At 58.0% G+C, this 19,126-nt stretch overlaps 2 protein-coding genes across 14 annotated transcripts; one reads left to right on the top strand and one right to left on the bottom strand.

Moving 5' to 3' along the window:
* Positions 1 to 494: 494 nt before the first annotated feature.
* LIPT2 (lipoyl(octanoyl) transferase 2) lies at positions 495 to 3,849 on the bottom strand. Its single transcript, XM_083834403.1, has 2 exons — positions 3,283 to 3,849; positions 495 to 1,223 (listed from the first exon to the last, which is right to left on the bottom strand). The coding sequence occupies exons 1-2, from the start codon at positions 3,758 to 3,760 to the stop codon at positions 991 to 993; spliced, it is 711 nt and encodes a 236-aa protein (XP_083690529.1). The 5' UTR covers positions 3,761 to 3,849; the 3' UTR covers positions 495 to 990.
* LOC310898850 (uncharacterized protein) lies at positions 3,340 to 17,882 on the top strand. Of its 13 annotated transcripts, none has more exons than XM_083834422.1 (6): positions 3,340 to 3,479; positions 6,574 to 6,672; positions 7,940 to 8,134; positions 13,011 to 13,083; positions 15,344 to 15,442; positions 16,575 to 17,882. In XM_083834422.1, the coding sequence occupies exons 2-6, from the start codon at positions 6,583 to 6,585 to the stop codon at positions 16,592 to 16,594; spliced, it is 477 nt and encodes a 158-aa protein (XP_083690548.1). In that variant the 5' UTR covers positions 3,340 to 3,479; positions 6,574 to 6,582; the 3' UTR covers positions 16,595 to 17,882. The 13 variants fall into 13 exon arrangements, 3 of the variants coding, with proteins under 3 accessions (XP_083690548.1, XP_083690547.1, XP_083690549.1); XM_083834421.1 differs by having other exon boundaries at positions 15,344 to 15,448; XR_014583797.1 differs by lacking the exon at positions 16,575 to 17,882 and having other exon boundaries at positions 7,933 to 8,134; positions 15,344 to 16,567.
* The last annotated feature ends 1,244 nt before the right edge of the window (positions 17,883 to 19,126 follow it).

Genomic DNA, 19,126 nt, shown 5'->3' with positions numbered 1-19,126 from the left:
CCCCCAGCCCCTCTCCGGGCAGCCTGTGCCAGGGCTCCGGCACCCGCCCGGCACAGCAGCGCTGCCTGGGGCCCAGAGGGCACCTCCCGGCCTCCAGGCTGGGCCCGGGGCCTCTGCTCCTGGCCCTGGGCACCCCCGGCGAGAGCCCGGCTCCGGCCTCTGCGCAGCTCCCCGCAGGCCCCGGCAGCCGCGGGGGAGCTCCCCCGGGGCAGGGCCTCCCCCCCCCAGGCTCCTGCAGCCCCCTCCCCACGTCCCTCAGGAGGCCACCACAACCCCAAGGCCGTCGGGGCCCTGGGACAGACGCCGCAGGCAGGGCAGCGGTTTCGGAGGTGACGAAGGCCGCGGGTGCCGCTGGGCGCCCCGTGTCCCCTCTCGCTGCCCTTCCCCACCACGTCAGCACCGTCCCGGCGGCCTTCGGCCCCCGCATCAGCGGTTTCTCAGCCCGGTCGGTCCCACACCGCCGTGGGGACGGCGCACAGAAGGAGCAGCAGCCATTCCCACACACTCTCTTTATACAGAGCCTGCCGGTTTTTGTGCGCGGCGGCAGCAAGGAAGGGCACTTCAGCAACCCCAGCCTCTCCCTCTTGTCCCCGGGGGGTGAGCAGGCACCCACCCCAACTCCAGATTTTTGGGGGAAGAGAGGAAGAGCCACCACAAAAGCTGTCATTGGGGCGCTTCCCGCGGCGCTACCGGCCCTGGGGGAGGCGCGCAGGATCCGGCCCCGACCCCAAGCAGCGTTATTTTCACAGCGTCTCACACAGGAGCCGTACCCCGAGACCACGGGGGGTCTCACAGCACCCCCGGGCGCCCCGAGGAGCTATAGGGCCGGGGTCAGCAGCCCCCACAGCACTTCGGCCGTCCGGCAGCCCCAAAAGCCAGGGCCTCCCGTCCCAAAACCAAGCACGGGGCAGCCCCGTCGGGATGCGGCGTTCGCCGCCGCCGAGCCCCCAGCTCGCAGCTGGGACCCCCCCCCCCGCCCTGGGCGCCATCCTAATCCTCGGGTCCCTCCGAAAACACCAAGGCGCAGCCGAAGACCTCCTGGAAGCAGTCGAGGAAGGGCTCGAGGACGTCGTCGACGGGGACGTGGCGGCCCAGCTCGCGGCTCAGCGAGGTGACGCCTTTGCCCTCCAGCCCGCAGGGCACGATGTGCTCGAACCAGGCCAGGTCGGTGCAGCAGTTCAGCGCCAGCCCGTGCGAGGTGATGTGGTGCCCGCAGTGCACCCCTGGGGGGGGGGACGGGGGGACACACACCAGGCACCTGTCAGCACCCCGAAGGTGCTGCTCGGTGTTGTATGACCCCCCCCCTCGGTGCTCCCTGCTTCTGCCAGGGCGCACCCTGCCCCCCCCCCCAGCACACAGCCTCCCCTTGCATCGCCCCCCCCCCCCCATGCACAACCCCTCCCGCTGCCGCATCCCACCCCCCCCCAAAAAAAATTCATGCTCCCCTGTTTGTGTCCCCACACTGCACGTGCACCCCCACCCCCCCACCCCACGAATCCCCCTCCCGGTGATGCCCCCCACCAATGCATCCCCTTCCACGCACACACGCACCCCCCCCCCGCACACATCCCCTGGTGCACGTCCCCCCCGGTTTCACCCCCCCTTCCCCCAGCGTGTGCACCCCATCCCCCACATCCATCCCCCTCTCGGTGCCCCCCACCCCCATCACACACACCCCCCGCTGGTGCCCCCCCTCCCTCCCCGTTGCCCCCCCCCCCAATCCCATTGCACGCCCCTACTACCTCCCAGGGCCCCCCCATTGCACACACCCCTATGAAACCCCCTCCCCGTGCCCCCCCCCCAGCACACACACCTACGTAACCCCCTCCCAGTGTCATCCCTGGTGCCCCCCCCATTGCACACCCCCCTTCCCCCCCCATTGCACACCCCCCTTCCCCCCCCATTGCACACCCCCCTTCCCCCCCCATTGCACACACCCCTGTTGCCCCCCCCATTGCACACCCCCATGCATCCCCTCCCGGTGCCCACCCCCGGTGCCTCCCCCTTGCACACCCCCAGTGCCCCCCAGTCCCCCCCCCATTATGCACACCCCCAGTGCCCCCCCCATTGCACACACCCCCCCATTACCCACACCCCAGTGCCCCCCCGGTACCTCCCCCATTGCACACACCCCCGGTGCCCCCCCCATACCCCCCCCTTGCACACACCCCATACCCCCCCCTTCACACCCCTGTGCCCCCCCATGCCCCCCCCCTTGCACACCCCCCCATGCCCCCCCCATTACACACAAACCCAGTGCCACCCCCCCCCATACCCCCCCCCTTAAACACACCCCCGGTGCCCCCCCCCATGCCCCCCCCTTGCACACACCCCTTGCACACCCCCCATACCCCCCCCATTACACACAAACCCGGTGCCCCCCCCATCCCCCCCCATTACACACACCCCGTGCCCCCCCATGCCCCCCCCCTTGCACACACCCCTTGCACACCCCCCATCCCCCCCCATTACACACACCCCTGTGCCCCCCCCAACCCCCCCCTTGCACACCCCCCTTACACACCCCTGGTGCCTCCCCCCCAATACCCCCCCCTTACACACACCCCTGTGCCCCACCTTGCACACCCTGCTTGCACACCCCCCATACCCCCCCCATTACACACAAACCCGGTGCCCCCCCATACCCCCCCCCCTTACACACACCCCTGGTGCCCACCCCCATGCCCCCCCCTTGCACACACCCCTTGCACACTCCCCATACCCCCCCCATTACACACACCCCCGCTGCCCCCCCCATGCCCCCCCCCTTGCACACCCCCCATACCCCCCCTTACACACACCCCCTGTGCCCCCCCTTGCCCACCCCCCATAACTGCCCCCCCTTGCACAGCCCCCTTGCACACCCCTGGTGCCCCCCCCCTGCACACCCCCGGCGTCCCCCCCATACCCCCCCCTTTCACACCCCCAGTGCCCCCCTTGCACACCCCCCTTGCCCACCCCCCATACCCCCCCCCTTACACACACCCCCGGTGCCCCCCCCATGCCCCCCCCTGCACACACCCCCTTGCACACACCCCTTACCCCCCCCCCCAATTACACACAAACCCGGTGCCCCCCCATATCCCCCCCTTTCACACCCCCAGTGCCCCCCCTTGCACACCCCCGGTGCCCCCCCCATACCCCCCCCTTGCACACCCCACATACCCCCCCCCCCTTACACACACCCCAGGTGCCCCCCCTCTTGCACACCCCCCTTGCACACCCCCCATCCCCCCCCCATTACACACAGCCCCCCGCCCCCCCGTGCCCCCCCCCGCTCACCGATGGCGCCCACCTTGCCGTCCCCCAGCCACACGCCGGTGAGCGGCGGCGGCAGGGCGCGCGCTGCGGGCAGGCCGAGGCGGCGGCACAGCCTCACGCCGACCTCCGCCAAGCTCCCCACGTAGCCCCGCAGCCCCAGGCGCCGGCGCCGGAGGTCGAGCACCGGGAAGGCGAGCAGCTGCCCGGGGCCGTGGAAGGTAACGTGGCCCCCCCGCCGCACCGCCGCCAGCCCCGCTCCTTTCTCCCGCAGCCTCGCCGCCAGCTCCGCCGCCGGGGCTCCCCGCAAGCCCCAGGCGTAGACGGGGCCGGCCGGTTCGCTCAGCACCACGCTCTCCGCCGCCGCGGGACGGCGGCCGGGGGGCTGGGCGCCGCGGCAGGACGAGGCCCGAGCCGCCCCCACGCAGCGCTCCTGGACCCGCAGCGCCTCGGCGTAGGGCAGCGGGCCCAGGCGCAGCACCCGCACGGCGCCCCGCGACATGGCCGCCGCCGGCAGGCCCGGCCCGGCCCGGCCCGGCTCGGGGTTCGGGGTTGGGCCCGGCCCGGCTCGGTTCGGTTCGGCCCGGTTCGGGGTTGGGCCCGGCCCGGCTCCGCTCCGGTGCGGAGGCCGCGTTAGGCCGCGGCCGCTGGGAGGAGCCGCGAGGGGCGGGCACCGGGGGGGGACGGGGGGAAAGGGGGGGTAAGGGGGGACGGGGGGACGGGGGGAGGGTGTGTGGGGACGGGACGGATATGGGGATAGGGGACGGGGGGCAGGGGGCGGGCGTGGGGACAGGGGACGGGCATGGGGACAGGGGACAGACGTGGGGACAGGGGGCAGGGGACAGGGGACACATGTGGGGACAGGGGACAGACATGGGGACGGGACGGACATGGGGACAGGGGACAGGGGACAGGGAACGGACATGGGGACATGAAGAGGGAAGGGGTATATGGGGACGGGACAGACATGGGGACAGGGGGCAGGGGACAGGCGTGGGGACGGGACGGATGTGGGGACAGGGGACGGACGTGGGGACAGGGGACGGATGTGGGGACAGGGGACAGGCATGGGGACAGGGACAGATGGGACGGGACAGACATGGGGACAGGGGGCAGACGTAGGGACAGGGGACGGACATGGGGACAGGGGACGGACATGGGGACAGAGGACAGGGGACAGGCAGGAGGACAGGGGACAGACATGGGGACAGGGGGACCAGGAATAGGGGGTGAGGATAGGGGAGAAGGGACGGGTGTATGGGGTCAGGGGATGGACATGGAGATAGGGGACAGGGGACAGACCTGGGGACAGGGGACAGACATGGGGACAGGGGACGGACATGGGGATAGGGCAGCAGGAATGGGGAGTGGGGGTAGGGGAGAATGGGTGGACATGGGGACAGGGGACAGGGGACAGACTTGGGGACAGGGGACAGACATGGGGACAGGAAGAGGAGACGAGTATATGGGGACAGGGAACGGACATGGGGACAGGGGACAGGCAGGGGGACAGGGGACAGACATGGGGACATGAAGAGGGAAGGGGTTATGGGGACAGAGGACAGACATGGGGACAGGGGACAGACATGGGGACAGGGGACAGACGTGGGGACAGGGGACCAGGAATAGGGGGTGGGGAGAGGGGACAGGTATATGGGGACAGGGGATGGACATGGGGACAGGGGACAGACGTGGAGACAGGAAGAGGGGACGGTTATACAGGGACAGGGGACAGACCTGGGGACAGGGAACAGACATAGGGACAGGGGACCAGGAATAGGGGGTGAGGGTAGGGGACAGGGGACAGGTATATGGGGACAGGTGTATGGGGACAGGTGTATGGGGACAGGGGACAGACATGGGGACATGAAGAGGGGACGGGTATATGGGGACAGGGGACAGACCTGGGGACAAGGGACAGACATGGGGACAGGGGACCAGGAATAGGGGGTGGGAACAGGGCAGAGGGGACAGGTATATGGAGATAGGGGACGGACAGGGGGACAGGAAGAGGGGATGGGTATATAGGACAGGAGACAGGTATATGGGGATAGGGGACAGACATGGGGACAGGGGACAGGCACGGGGACAGGGGACCAGGAATAGGGGCTGGGGATAGGGCAGAGGGGACGGGTGTATGAGGTAGGGGACAGACATGGGGACAGGGGATGGGGGACCAGGGTTAGGGGCTGGGAATAGGGCAGGGGGCACAGGTATACGGGGATGGGGATGAATATGGGGACAGGGGACAGACGTGGGGACAGACGTGGGGACGGGGGACCAGAAATAGGGGCTGGGGATAGGGGAGAGGGGACGGGTGTATGGGGACAGGAGATGGACATGGGGTCAGGGGACACGCATGGGGATAGGGACAGGGACAGGAGACCAGGAATAGGGGCTGAGAATAAGGCAGAGGGGACAGGTATATGGGGACAGGGGACGGACATGGGGACAGGCACAGGGAGTAGGGCCTGAGAATAGGGGATAGGTGACAAGGGACAGGTGTTTGTGGGTAGGGGACAGGCACGGGGACAGGGGACAAGGGGCCAGGGAAAAGGGACAGGCGTGGGGACAGGGGATCAAGGACAGCAAACAGGGCCTGGGAATAGGATATGGGGCTACAGGGCTCAGGTGACAGTTATATGTGGACAGGGGACAGGCACGGGGACAGGGGAAAGGGGACCTAGAATAGGATCTAGGGGCCAGGCATGGGGACAGGGGATAGGACCTGGGGGTAGAGGATAAGGGACAGGGACAGGGGACAGGGGCCGTACATGATAGAGACCAGGACGGGGAGATAGGGGACAGGCATCGGGACAGAGGATCAAGAACAGGGGACGGAGGAGAGAATCCCGAGACAGGGGACAGGGCCTAGGAGATAGGGGGCAGGGGTCGGGAAAAGGGTCCAGGGATGGGGGATAAGGCACGGGGACGGGGAACGGGGCATTGGGGGTGGCCGGTAGGGCCCAGGGCTGTGGGGTACAGCACCTGTAGGGTGGGGAACCCGGGGAAACGCGCAGTTCCTATTCTAAACGCGTTTGCTTGCGGTTGTTTTGTCGGATAAAGCAGACGGCTCCGTGCTCGCCGTACCCAACCCCTGCGGGGGATCCGGCCCCAGTTTGCTCCCCCGGCCCTGCTGGGAGCGCTGGTGACAAACCGGGACGCCGGGGCTGCACCACGAGGTCAGGCCTCGGGGATAAAGCCTCGGGAGCGGAGGCCGCAGGCGGCCTGCCGAGATGAATCACAGCGCGGCTTCGAGAGCGACAAAACCTCCCCGCCTTCGCTTTTCATTTTCTTTTTTTTTTTTTATGGCAGGCGTGGAAAATGAACGCGGGCCCTGCCGGAGCGCCCCCGCGCCGACCGCTCCCACCGAGCAACCCTGCCGCCGGCGAGATCAAGCATGTGAAAGTGTCGGTGCGTGCGTTTTGATTTTACGGAGCAATCGGCTGCGCTGATAAACCCGTTTTTTTTTTTTTTTTATCACAAACGCACCTGGCTGGGAGGCCGCCCTTTGTGGCCCCTGACAGTTTGGCCGGCGGCCGACGGCGGCGTCGTGGGGCGCGCTCCCCCCGTTCGCTCGCTCGCTCGACGCAAAGGAGCGAGCGCCACAGTGGCTCGTAAAACGCCGGGACGGGCTGGGAAACGGCACCATAAAAACCCCTCCGGGGCGTTGTGTCAGCGCCTCGTGGGCGCATTTCCTTCGTCTACCGGCTCCTTGCGGGCAGGAATCGGGGAGAGCCGCTCGGGGCTCTGCCGCTGCTGCCGGCGCCCGCCCTTGGCAGGCAAGGCTGGCGCTCGGCACCAACATTGTGTGCGGGTCCGGCTATTTCCTTTTCGCGCGGCTGAGCTCCGAGCTCCCGCTGGGACATCAAAGCCGAACGCTCTTCCTTCCTGGCGGGCAGCGGCGCTGCCTGCGTAAGACGGGGAGAAGGGTGTGCGACCGGTCCGCCATCCTCGGAAACAGGACGACGGAAAGGAGCGCGGGGCATTCCCTGCCGGCATCCTGCCTTGGGAGCGGGGGGGGTACGGAGAAGTTTGCGTGGAAAGGAGCCCACGGGTAGCTCAGGTTTTACCCTCACATCACTGTTAAAGGCTTTTTGTTCGTGACGCTGCTCTGCGTTGCCTTTTCCCCGGGACACCTTTCGCCGCGGCCGAGCTTCTTGAATCCTCCCCGACTCCTCGGATTGCAGGAGCAGGCAGGGCCCGTCCTCCTGGCGCGAGGCTGAAGGACGTTACCCCTCGGGGAGCTCTGGAGCTAAGGCAAGCAGGATTTAATGGCAGGAAGGGGAGGGGAGGACGAAGGTGGGGGCTGTGAGACAGGTGCCTGGCAGGAGGGGGGCCGCGCGCAGCCCGCGGCGAGCCACGGGCGGATGCAAAGGGCAGCGTCTTGGCTCCGGGCGAGCCCGTGACAAAATTCCTGTTGACTTTGGCAAGGCCAGGATGTCACGGAGAGGTGACGGAGCCGTGCCGGTGTCACGGGCAGAAACAGGAGCCGAGTGCCTGGCCTGGGGTGCCCCTCACACCGCCAGCTACGGAGACCCCTCCCCAAGCAAATCCCCGTTTTTTTCAGGCAGGTTGTACCAAACTGGCTCCTCTTCCTGAGGTTTGTGCCGAGGGCCACGCCAGCACGGGTGCTAACTGTCCGCATTAAATAACGATATGAATTTTTTGAAGCGTGCAGGAGTTTGGCGCGTGGGCTGGAGCCCGGCTCTGCTCGGGGCTGCGCAAGCTCAGAAGGAAAATCCCACCCCGAGGAAAATCGGAACATCCTGGGCTTGTTTCTGGACCCGTCACCGTGTGCCTCTGTTCATCCATCGGCCTGGAAGGAGCCCAGAGGTCACCTCCTCACCCCGGGGGGATCGATCTTGGCATCCAGGTGGGTCTCAGAGACCTCCAGAGGCGGAGAGGCCTCCTGGCTTGGTGCGTAAGGAGGTGGTTCTGGCAAGCCGTGAGCCACGGGCTCATTTTTCCTTCATACCTACACCCGCTGTGTGCCCGCAGGTCCCCATGTGGCAGCTCAGAAGGGCCAGCCAGGTCCCCGCACAGGACCCCGGCATCACGCCCGTGCTGCAAGCACAGCCCACCAGCCCTGCAGTTGTCTGAGGGACGAACATTTTCACTCCGGCTCATTCCATAATAAACCTCTCACTCGAGCTGACGTCCCCAGCTCATTCAGGCAGGACCTCGGGGGGACGTGACCCACAGCCAGAACCGCTCCTTCCCCCCCTTACGTATTCAGTGACTCAAAGAAACGCTCCCGAGGCTGTGACAAAGGGGAAGGAAAACAAGGAAATGCACGTGTGAGGCTGTGCTGCGGGCCGCACGCACCGGGGGTGCATTTAGGAAGTAGTTAAGGAAGCTCCTCGCCGCGCCTGGGGAGAGGGCTCGGAGCCGGTGCCAGGCCCTGCGTCCGCCCACCTTCCCTCAGCTGCAGTCATCCTTTGACCCGTCTCGGGGTCTGTGTTGCTCCTCCGGGCTCTCCAGCTGATGTTTGTGCTCACAAAGGAAAGATGCAGCTCAGACGCACCGCCCGGCCCTCGTCGATGCTGGTGGAGATGTCCCCATGTCCGCTTTGTCCCCAGCTTCTTGCCAGCTCCCCTGCCGGCACAGCTCTGCGTGCAGCCAGTCCCGCTGAAACCACCCCAGCCAGGCTGAGCACTCACCAGGGCACCCTTTTTACGAGAAATCCCCTAAAAGAGCCGAGTTAGGGAGCAGGCTGGCGTGCGGGCAGGTCCCTGGGGGCAGCAGCCCCAGACGGGGCGCTGGGGACACCCCCCGGGGGCTGCAGTGCCACCTGCGAGGGACGCAGTCGTAGACCTGCTAATTTGAAGTCGCCACCAAATTTCACCTGCCACAAGGAACCTTCTGTGCCCTTTAGGGACTCAGCTCTTTTCAAGCACCTACAAAACCCCTGTTTTATTGACTCTGCTTTTCATACCCAGGGGGAGCTGGCACTCATGCGTTGTTTTTAGCATGGCAGAGGAAGAAAAGGGTGGGGTGAGCGCACGTGGCATTGCCTGTTGACAGACCTGCAAATACCTGGGAGATCAGGATCCATTTCAGCAGTGGGAAAGGAGAGGCAGAGAGGAATCCTGCTGCAACAACCCAGGGCCAAGAAGAGGGCCTGGACTTGCACCTGGCTCGGTGTCACCGTCCTGGTGCGCAGAGGTTTCACACCCAATTCTCTGCTCACTTCCATCTCTATCTGACATGAATTTCAGGGAACTGTTGACTAGATACTGTTTTCTTCGTGCTTTATGGGGGAAAAAAAAATGTGAAAAGTGACAGTCGGGATGGTAAAAATGGCTTTTCCTTCTGTCTTTCCCTGCTGCTGCCAAAAACCTGCCAGTTCGGAATGTTTTTCACAGGCTCATCTCCCAGGAGAAGCGAGTTATTTCTGATGGAAGCAGCTGGTTCTGCTAAAAGGTCTTATTTCAGACACCGGAATGGGAAAAAACAACAAAAAAAACACCATCAATTCCCACTCTTTGGGGTCAGACGTGGTGTTTTTGCCTCCTGTGACAAGGGGCAGATGAACCTGTAAGTCTCCGGACAGGAGCTTTTCTTTCAGCAGACATGGCACAGACCCGCTCCGTTTTCACTGGCACACGTGGATGTACAGCAGCTGCTGTTCCAGCTATGTTTAAATCAATAAATATTCTTTCAGAATATTAAAGGGGCTGAATTCGGCTCCCTCCAGGTGCGGGTTTCAGTTTATGCCGCCCACGCTATTCGTGTCTGAGTGTCGCTGGAAGGAGAGGGGGGCTCGCATCGGCGTGATAAAACGCTGCCTTGGTCCCCAAACCAGGGCTAAAGCAGGGCTCAGAGATCAGAAAACTGCACACAGGGAGGAGAATAAGCCACGAGGGGTGGGAGCTGTGGGAATTTGGGACCCGGTCTGGGCAGGAGGTGAGTAAAGGGAGAACTGGTAAAAGTCATTTGGCTTTGTGGGCCTCCTTGAATCGCGTGTGGGGTGGGGACGATTGCGCTAGACTTTGTTTGTTAAAGGCTTTGAGATTCTGAATGGAAAGGGCTTTAACACGGTGAAAATGCTTAGCAGTGCTCAGTATCTTCGAGGCCTTTTTAAGCTCAACAGCACCGACCTTCAGGCATCTTTCTTCTCCGTCTTCGGTACTGGGGACTTGGTGGGACGAAGGTTCAGGTTGGAAGGGACCTCGGGAGGCCTCAGCTCCGACCTCCTGCCCAAAGCAGGGCCTGCCCTGAGACTGGGCCGGGTTGCTTGGGGCTTTATCCCGTCAGGCCTTGAAAACCTGCACGAACGGAGACACACAGCCTGCCTGGAGCCCTGCCCGCTGCAGGAAAAAGCTTCTCCTCGTCTCAGTCTGAACCTCTCTTGTTTCAGCTTAGGCCCATCTAGTTACCTTGGAGTATAAGGCAGGCGTGAGTGGGAGCAGCACCAGACCCCGTTCCTCAATTTTGTAGGAAGAAAAGAAATCCTCAGCTAGAAGACCTTCAACAAGCTCGTTCTAACCCTAAGACCAGTCGGTGACACCAGGACATACTGTGCTCTGAAGGTGAAAAGGGTGATTTTACGGTTCCCAGGCCCTTCAGCCGAGGTCAGGAAAGCATCCAGAATGCTCAAGGCAGGAAACCAAACCAAACCAAACCAAAACAAAACAAAACAAAAGATGAAAAGAGACGTTTTTAAAGCAAAATGATGAGTAATGTATTAAGACCTGCACTGTCCTTCCCATAAACCAAACACAAATGTCAAGCCGAAAGCAAAATGTCACGGTACAAGAATAGCTACGGTGACATGAATAAAAAGAGAGAAACGGCGTGGGAGAAGGTGCACGGGACCGCCGGAGGAAGAGGATGCGAGCAGCTTTGTCAGCAGCCCAACAAACACGATGCCAGCTGAGTAAGGCGATTGTTGTGGCCGCTGGAGAGACGCCCCAGCACGCCGCAGGGCCACGTGCGTCACGTGAGCCGATTTTAACACATCGAAGGCGTGCAATTTCCTTCCCCGACCTTTGCCAGGTGAAAAATTGACGCAGTCGAGTGAGGATCTGCATCCGCTTGGAGCTCGCACGGGGCGGGCGACTTCGCCCCGGAGCGAGGCGCTCCCCTGTTCAACGGGGCTGGCATCCTCCCAACGGGGGATCTTTGGGGTTCTGCACCTGATGGAGCTGAGCAAGGCTCTCCCTGAGCCCTGCGCAGCCAAACCCCATTTTTTTTTGTTGGTATCGGGCTAGTCTCTGGCCCGCTTTGCTCCCCAAGCCACCGCGGTGGGTTTCGGTGGGTTTCGGCGGTGCCGGCGCAGCGTGCCGTGGGGATGAAGGGCAGCGTGTCGTGGGGACGAAGGGCAGCGACCCCACTCCAGCCCCACTTTTCCAGGGGCTGCTGCGGGGTCGAAGCTTGGGACCACCGCTCCCCCAGCTCCTGGGGCCGGTGGGAAGCGGGGGAAGAGCGGGGCATTGCCCGCAGCAGAAGCTCTGCCTTGCACCGCTGCCCCTGCTCGCCCCAGCACCCGCAGCAGGGTTTAACGCCTCGGGGCTTCCCGGCAGGAGTGGTGCCGAGCTGGCACCTGCTGACCGAGGCTGGGAATTGCACGAAGAGGGGAGGTTTTGCAGACGTGGTGCCCGTGCCCCCTGGGCAGGCGTTCATTCCCTGGCCGCAACCGTGGTTGCACCTTGGCGAGCTCTGCTGCAGGGGCTGAACCACCGCACGGCCGCAGTGCCCTCTGCAAAACTGGTATTTTTGGTTTTCCTACCGCTTACCGAATCCGTTTGGGGTTGTTTTCCACCCAGATCCACCCACCTGCCTTTTTTCAAAGTCAAACCTAGCCAGCACCTAAGTAAAAGTGCCAGCCCTCCTCCAGGGACCCCGTCTTCTGCCGACGCGCAGGGCTCAGACCTCGCAGCGCAAAGGCACGGCGTAAACTTTGGTGTTGCATTCTTTGGGGTACCAAGGAGGGAGGAGGGAAGGAGTTTTCCCACCCTGGACACGCAACGTGGTGTGGCCGAGCTGATGCATACAGTTTTTTCCCCCGTATCTCCCTCCCTGCTCGGTCTCAGCATGCTGCGGCTGTGCACCGTGCTGGTTTTGGGGAGATGCTTTCCTGCCCTTTCTCATCTCTGTTTTATCCGTAGTTATTCTTCAGAGAATTGTCATTATTTCCTCGCTGCTACTCTTGTTTATCTTCTTTAATAGCCTGTCTGCTGGGGAAACCGATCTGCATAGCTGCTAGAAAACATGCTGTTCTGCCGCAGCTCCTTCTGTGCCCATCCTGCTATTGAATAAATGTCAAATAATCCATGCTGAGGCACACTAATTACCTTGAAATAAAAGACATCAACAGCAGGAGTCCACAGGGGAAGCATTCCGTCAATCTCCCCATGCAAACAGCCCCAAGAACGCGCTCAGAGTGAGATGTGGGCATTAGTCAATAACCTGAAGTGAGAAACGCCAGCTACCAGCGTGGCTCAATATGGGAAATTCTCCCGATGCTTTCGAAGCCATTCATGTAAATCATCTTTTTTTTAAGATGTGACAACTTGTACTTGGTGGATGGAAAGATTATATTCTTTTTGCCAACACATTCCCAGATGTCTACATGTTGTTTTTTTTTTTCAACTACAGTGCTTAAATCTTACATTTGTATTTTTTGGGGAAGGAACTCTTCGTGCAAAAGTGCAAGAAATCTAGGCACAAAAGGCTGCGCAAGGTACGAAAGTGAAAGAAATCTATCTGTTCGTACCATTAACCATAAAATGTTTCTCCCCCCGAAGATGCGCGATGCTGTGACGTGCCATAAAACATGCGAGTGGGCCGGGAACCAGCTCCAGATGAAGACGCTTAAATGTAGGTGTCTCCACTTCTGCTGGGTGTCTAAAACTCTGTGTCACTGGGGGAGCCAGCAGACAGCACTGCTGGCGGTGCCAGGAGTGATTTGACTAACAAAGATAGACAGCAACCGACTGTCAGCAGTCACGCTACGGTTCTCTGCTGCTTGTCAGAGGGGGGGATGCAATCCTGTGTAGGTATTCTTCGTTCCCCTGAGCCTTATCTCAGGAGTTTTTCAGGTGCCTCTCCCTTGTTGGCATTGTCGCCGCCTCACATTTTGAGCATCTCAAGGTTTTTGGTTGTGAATAGGAGGGGTGTTTGATCCTCTTGCACTACACGTGCTGCGTTTTGCTTTTTGCAAAAAGCTTTTTAATTATTGTTATTTATTTCTTTTTATCCTTTTTTCTTAGTTTGCATTGCAAATCCAGCAGCACCCAGAAATGTCACTCTGGCAGAGGGTCCCTACCTTTCTGGGCTTCCTTCTTTCAACAGAGCTACACCTTCTTTTAGGTCTCAGCAGTCTCAGACACAGAAAAGACGGTGAAGCCACGCAGACAAATGCATCTGTCTCAAATGCAGCTATCTCCTACGAGAGCAATTTTCATTCCAGTTTATGGACTTGCCTGTACTGATTCAGTCCCTTGCAACCCTACAAACAACTTAATTCTGATTGCTTTTCTGACAGTGTTTAATCCCAAGTCCTCCAGTTATGATTATGCATTTTGTATGGTTAAGGAAGGAGGCTATAATCCAACTCACCCACCGCACGGGACTCCTACCAAAAAGACCCCATTAATTCTACCCTGCTATTTTAAGGCAGCTTGGTGTAAGAAAAGAGGAGGATCAATCTCTGTATCTCCTTATGCATGTCTTACAGGTTTTATTTTATTACTGAAATCCTCTGCTTCTCTTCAGATGGGATGCATTTCCACCCGAACACTGGATCTTCAGGAGCCTCTGATAGAAGTAAATTGATAAACTCCGAAAGGAAAAAGGGTGTCTGTACCTAGATGAATTTTGGACAGATTCAATTAACAGTGCTTTGACACCCTCCTCTGTGTCTCTAAGGTCTCTGTGTCCCTGTCCTCCCTTCAGCGTTGCTCGGTTGTTCAAGTTTCCCCTCATACGATATTAATTAAAACTTCAACAGAACTCCTTTCACTCAAACTCCTCCTCAGTCAGATGCTTGCCAGCTACTATATATAATAAATTTCCAGAGACTCTGCCCATTCTTTTTTGCCTTTTTGGAAAGCATTTGTGAAACAACCATTATTATGAGCCTTTGGGCTTGGTTTCTGCTGGTGCTGGTGGTTTTGGCTGGGGGAAGCTCTAAGTACAAGACATTTTGTTACACACAAGCAATGTTTGAAAGAATCTTTTATAGAGCTCTGAGAAAGAAAGTTTGAGAGTCAGGATACTCGGGCTTTACACCTGGGAGTATTGAAAGATTCTTGGACAGATCACATAACCTCTCTGTGTCTCAGCATCGTCATCTTTGAAATGGGGATAAACCTCATCTGCTCCTTGGAAGAGGAACTTGCGTTTAACTTACATTTGTCAGAGCCTTGTATGAGAGCATTGCAAATTCTGTACAAAAGAGTATTATCGGGTCTTTTAAGGGAATGCTCCCAGAGTATTTTCAGATCCTGCATTAGGATTGATGCATCTTGCCTTCAGCAAACACAAATTTAGATGTCTAAACCCGACACGGTTACACTAGATTCATTTTCTGGGCATTGAAGAAAAACAGACTCCTCTCAGGGTCAATACCAAAATAGGTGCCCTAGACAGATTCACAGCAATGCCCCCTAGAAGTGCTTCAAACATCTCCGGTTATGCAACAGGAATCCCAGGAACATACCCTTCAACATCTATCAGTTTGCTGTGTTACAATGAGAATATTTCTCTTGCTCCCATTTTCCCTTCTTTTCAAATTATTTTACGTGTTTCATCTGTTAAATATTATTTACAAGTGTTACTCTCCAGGACAAGGAGACAGGGTAAGTTCGAGTCTTCAGCCCCTCGTTCAATTTCATGGGCCAGTCTGTAGGAGCTGCTGCTCTTGTAGAGCAACTAACTCCACTGTAATGTGTGAACTAATGTGTGAACAGTCGCTGTGCACCAGAAGGATCCCTGCAGCTCCCCTGCCAGCTAGTCCTTATGCTGTTTCCAAGATCGGTGCAGCATTCAGTAGATTTATGATGAAAAAAAAAGAAAAAAAGAAACAGTTACCAAAGTTGCAAGGAGACGTTTTAAAAGTCATTTTGTACTTTTACAGGTGATGATGCTAGCGCTGAAAACTGGAGTTTTGTGTACTACCAAGATTATGGCTGCACACTCAGGAGAATTTGCTGGGACCCAAGGAGCGCGGTGCAAGGTTTGCGTGAGTGCCCACTGCTGCGTTTCTTTCAAGCTTTGCTCTTCTGGATATTTCACAAAGATAAAACAAACGAACAAAAAACAGCACCCAGATGCTCAGAGGATAAACTGGGACTCCCCAAAACACCAGGGCCGAGGGGGTACCTAATTAGTTTACAGCTGAGATTGCTGCTGTCTACAGTGATATTAGGGACATGTCCCTGGTTTACACTCTGGGTCTACTATGTGCAGCCTGAAAAGGGGCAATATTTGCCAGGGCCAAGTACAACAGGAGAGATGATCACAAACAAGAAGCTGGGTTTCATGTCTTTGGTAAGCTCAGCTGGATTATGAGAACAACAAGCATGCAGCTGTGATGCAGGCTGCCTTTAAAGTACGAGGCTGTTTGATCTCCCCTGTTGACTGCAATGTTTGTAGGAGAATCGTGGCATCCAGGGCATAAAGTCACAAATGAGATCAGCACACTTTGGTCTTTCTCCTGCTTCCAGTACTGACCTGATGTGCATCCCCAGGGAAATCTCATTGCTTACTCCAGGTCTCCTTGCATCCATCTCTGCAGTGCTGCTCTGGGAGTTTCAGTGGCTCTGTCACATCTTCATTATTTTTTTTCTTTAAGAAAAATGTGAAAGGACATTAAAATTCAACTGTTCCATACTTTGGTTTCAGGTTGTAGTTTTAATTTCATTGTTGATCAGCTGCTGTGTTTCAAGCACCATTGGATAGGAACGTTTTGCACAATGATTCGATTCACAAGATGAAATTGCAAAACGCCTCTCTACCAGCTTTGGGCAGACCTGGAGACCTCTCATACTACTGACACAAATATTCATTGAGTCCCAGAATCTGCAAAAAATCATTGCCTTTCCATAACAAAGAGCAATTTGTGGGTAATGATTTTGACCTTTCTCCTGCTCCTTTTAAAATCAGAAATAAAATGCCTGACATCAGGGAGTTAAAGGTCCTTGCTCAGCTCTTGCTGATTAAATGTATACTTTGCAACATCATTAATATTAGGGCTGGTGTCACCACCCTGGGCACCCAAAGGAAGATTATTCCTCGAGTGTTAAGGCTAATTTTGCAATCTTTCCTTCCAAAGCAGCCAAGTCTATCTCTCTTCTTCTCTGTTACAGCTCTCAGTACCAATAAATGAATGCATTCGAGTTACGGATCTCACACACCCAAATTTAATTTGAGATTCTCCTGCTGCATGGTTCAGTCCTGTGAGACATGGCACTCCATTGGGACCTCTCAGTTTTCTGAAGCCAGTATCCCTGGAGACAAAATATAAATCAGAAAAGGACCCGGTGCTCGTAAAGGTGATAGTTCAGTGATCCTTCCATCACTGGCCCTAAAAACACATTTTTCAGCTCAGCGCTGTGGCCCACCTGAAAATGGTAAGAGCAGAAGGAAACATGCATCGCTTCTCTCGCACAGAAGCAGGTGTCGTAGCACTGTTAGATGCTGAGAAGTTCTTTCTTTTGTCTTGCTTTTAACTGTCAGTACAACAAAGGAAAGCAAGCCACCTGCATGCAGGGTCAGAGCTTGCAGGTCGTGACTCTGTGCGTCCCAGCCATGATGGTTTTATTTTCCCAGCAAAAGGTCTATGGAGTTGGTTCAGGGTGATTTGAAGCATTATAGCTTATTAAATCATAGACTCAATTTACAGGTAACAGTTTACTGACCTAAGTAGATGGTATATAGAAAAGAAGCAGTTCAGGAAGCTGAAATGGGCTGATAAGGGCACCAGAGACAGGGGGATTCAGGCAGATGGGATGCAGGGAGGGTGGGAGAAGCCAGACATCCCTTTTCTTTGCAGCAGCAATCTCCCTGACCCAGCTAATCCACGTGTGGGGCCACGCTATAACCCAGCCAGGACAGGCAAATAAGAAACATAGCAAATAAAATTTAGTATAATCCACATTGAAAGGAAAAACAAACAAACACCTCAAAACCACCTTGTAGACTTTATGAGTTTTTAAATTAACTGCATCAGCTATGGAGAAGCCTTTGGAAACAGGAATCGATGTATCGATAAAGTCCTTAGCTTCCTGTGAAGGTGTATTACAAAAGGGGTGTAAATGCAGCGGGATGGGAAACCTTGTCTTCCTGCATTTGGTATTTATTGCAAAACAAAATAGAAGAAACCACAGAGGAATGTTTAGCACGTGTTATGAGAAGTGCTGGACGTCAACACAAAGCTAGAAGAAAATTTCCCAGTGGAAACTTGGGGAGGGTTTATCCTGGATGAAGAAGAGTTTTAAACCGCCAACACGAGGCATCTCCATCAAGTAACGCCTCACCCTGCCCTTCAGCGCTGACATTTCCCTGGGGCAGGGAGCGGTAGGACTCCAACGCTTGGTTCCCCTCTGGCATTCCAGCAAGGATCAGGCAGGCCCCAGGCAGGGCTGATAAAAAAAAGGAAAATTGGTAATTTCCAACAAGTTTGTGGTTCATCTTTCCCTTCCCCGGGTGTCTCCTACCTGACCGAGAGCAGGGGTGGGGACGGGACTGCTGGGTGACAAGGAGAGGGGTGACAGGAAAGCTGCAGGGACACGAGGGGACATGGTGGGGATGCATGAGGGGAGAGCATGAGGCTGTGGGGACAGGAGGGGACACCATGGGGACGTGAGGGGACATGTGAGGGGACAGAGTGAGGCTGCGGGGACATGAGAGGACGTCATGGGGATGGATGCGCCAGGGGAGGTCTGGGTTGGAAATGAGGAGACATTTCTTCTCAGCAAGAGCGGTCAGGCGTTGGGACGGGTTGCCCAGGGAGGTGGTGGAGTCCCTGTCCCTGGGGGTGTTCAAGGCAAGGTTGGACGTGGTGCTTGGGGACACGGTTTGGTGGGGGACAGTGGTGGTAGGGTCATGGTTGGACCAGGTGATCCTGGGGGGCTTTAACAACCCTAATGATTCTGGGATTCTCTGATTCTTTGATGTGTGAGGGGACAGTCTGAGTCTGTGGGGATGGGGGGAGACACCATGGGGATATGTCAGGGGACAGTGCAAGGCTGTAGGGATGTGAGGGGACTCGGTGGGGATGCGTGAGGGGACAACACGAGGCAGCTGGGATGTAAGGGGACACCACGGGGACATGTGAGGGGACAGTGTAAGGCTGTGGGGATGTGAGGGAATACTGTTGGGATCTGTCGGGGGACAGTGCAAGGCCACAGGGCCATAAGGGGACACTGTGGGGGTGGCACAAGGCAACTGGGACGTGAGGGGAAGCAGTGGGGACATGTGAGGGGACAGTGGGGATGTGAGGGGATACGGTGGGGGTGTGCGAGGGGACAGTGCAAGGCTGTGGGGACGTGCGGTGACACAATGGGGATGCCTGAGGGGACACTACAAGGCTGTGAGAATGTGAGGGGACACAGTGGGGATGTGTGAGGGGCCAGCACAAGGCAGCTGGGATGTGAGGGGATGCCATGGGGACATGTGAGGGGACTGTGTAAGGCTGTGGGGATGTGAGGCAATACTGTGGGGATCTGTCAGGGGACAGTGCAAGGCCACGGGGCCATAAGGGGACACTGTGGGGGTGGCACAAGGCAGCTGGGACGTGAGGGGACTGCAGGGGGACATGCGAGGGGACAGCACAAGGCTGTGGGACGTGAGGGGGACACGGTGGGGACTTGAAAGGAGGGCGCGGGACCATCAGAACGGGAGGCGGGCACCCGCCGGG

Source organism: Anser anser (genome assembly GCF_964211835.1).
Source record: "Anser anser genome assembly, chromosome: 1".
In the NCBI taxonomy this organism is placed as follows: Eukaryota; Metazoa; Chordata; class Aves; order Anseriformes; family Anatidae; genus Anser; species Anser anser.
The sequence above is the reverse complement of the archived record's forward strand: the minus strand, read 5'-3'. Positions and strand labels throughout refer to the sequence as shown.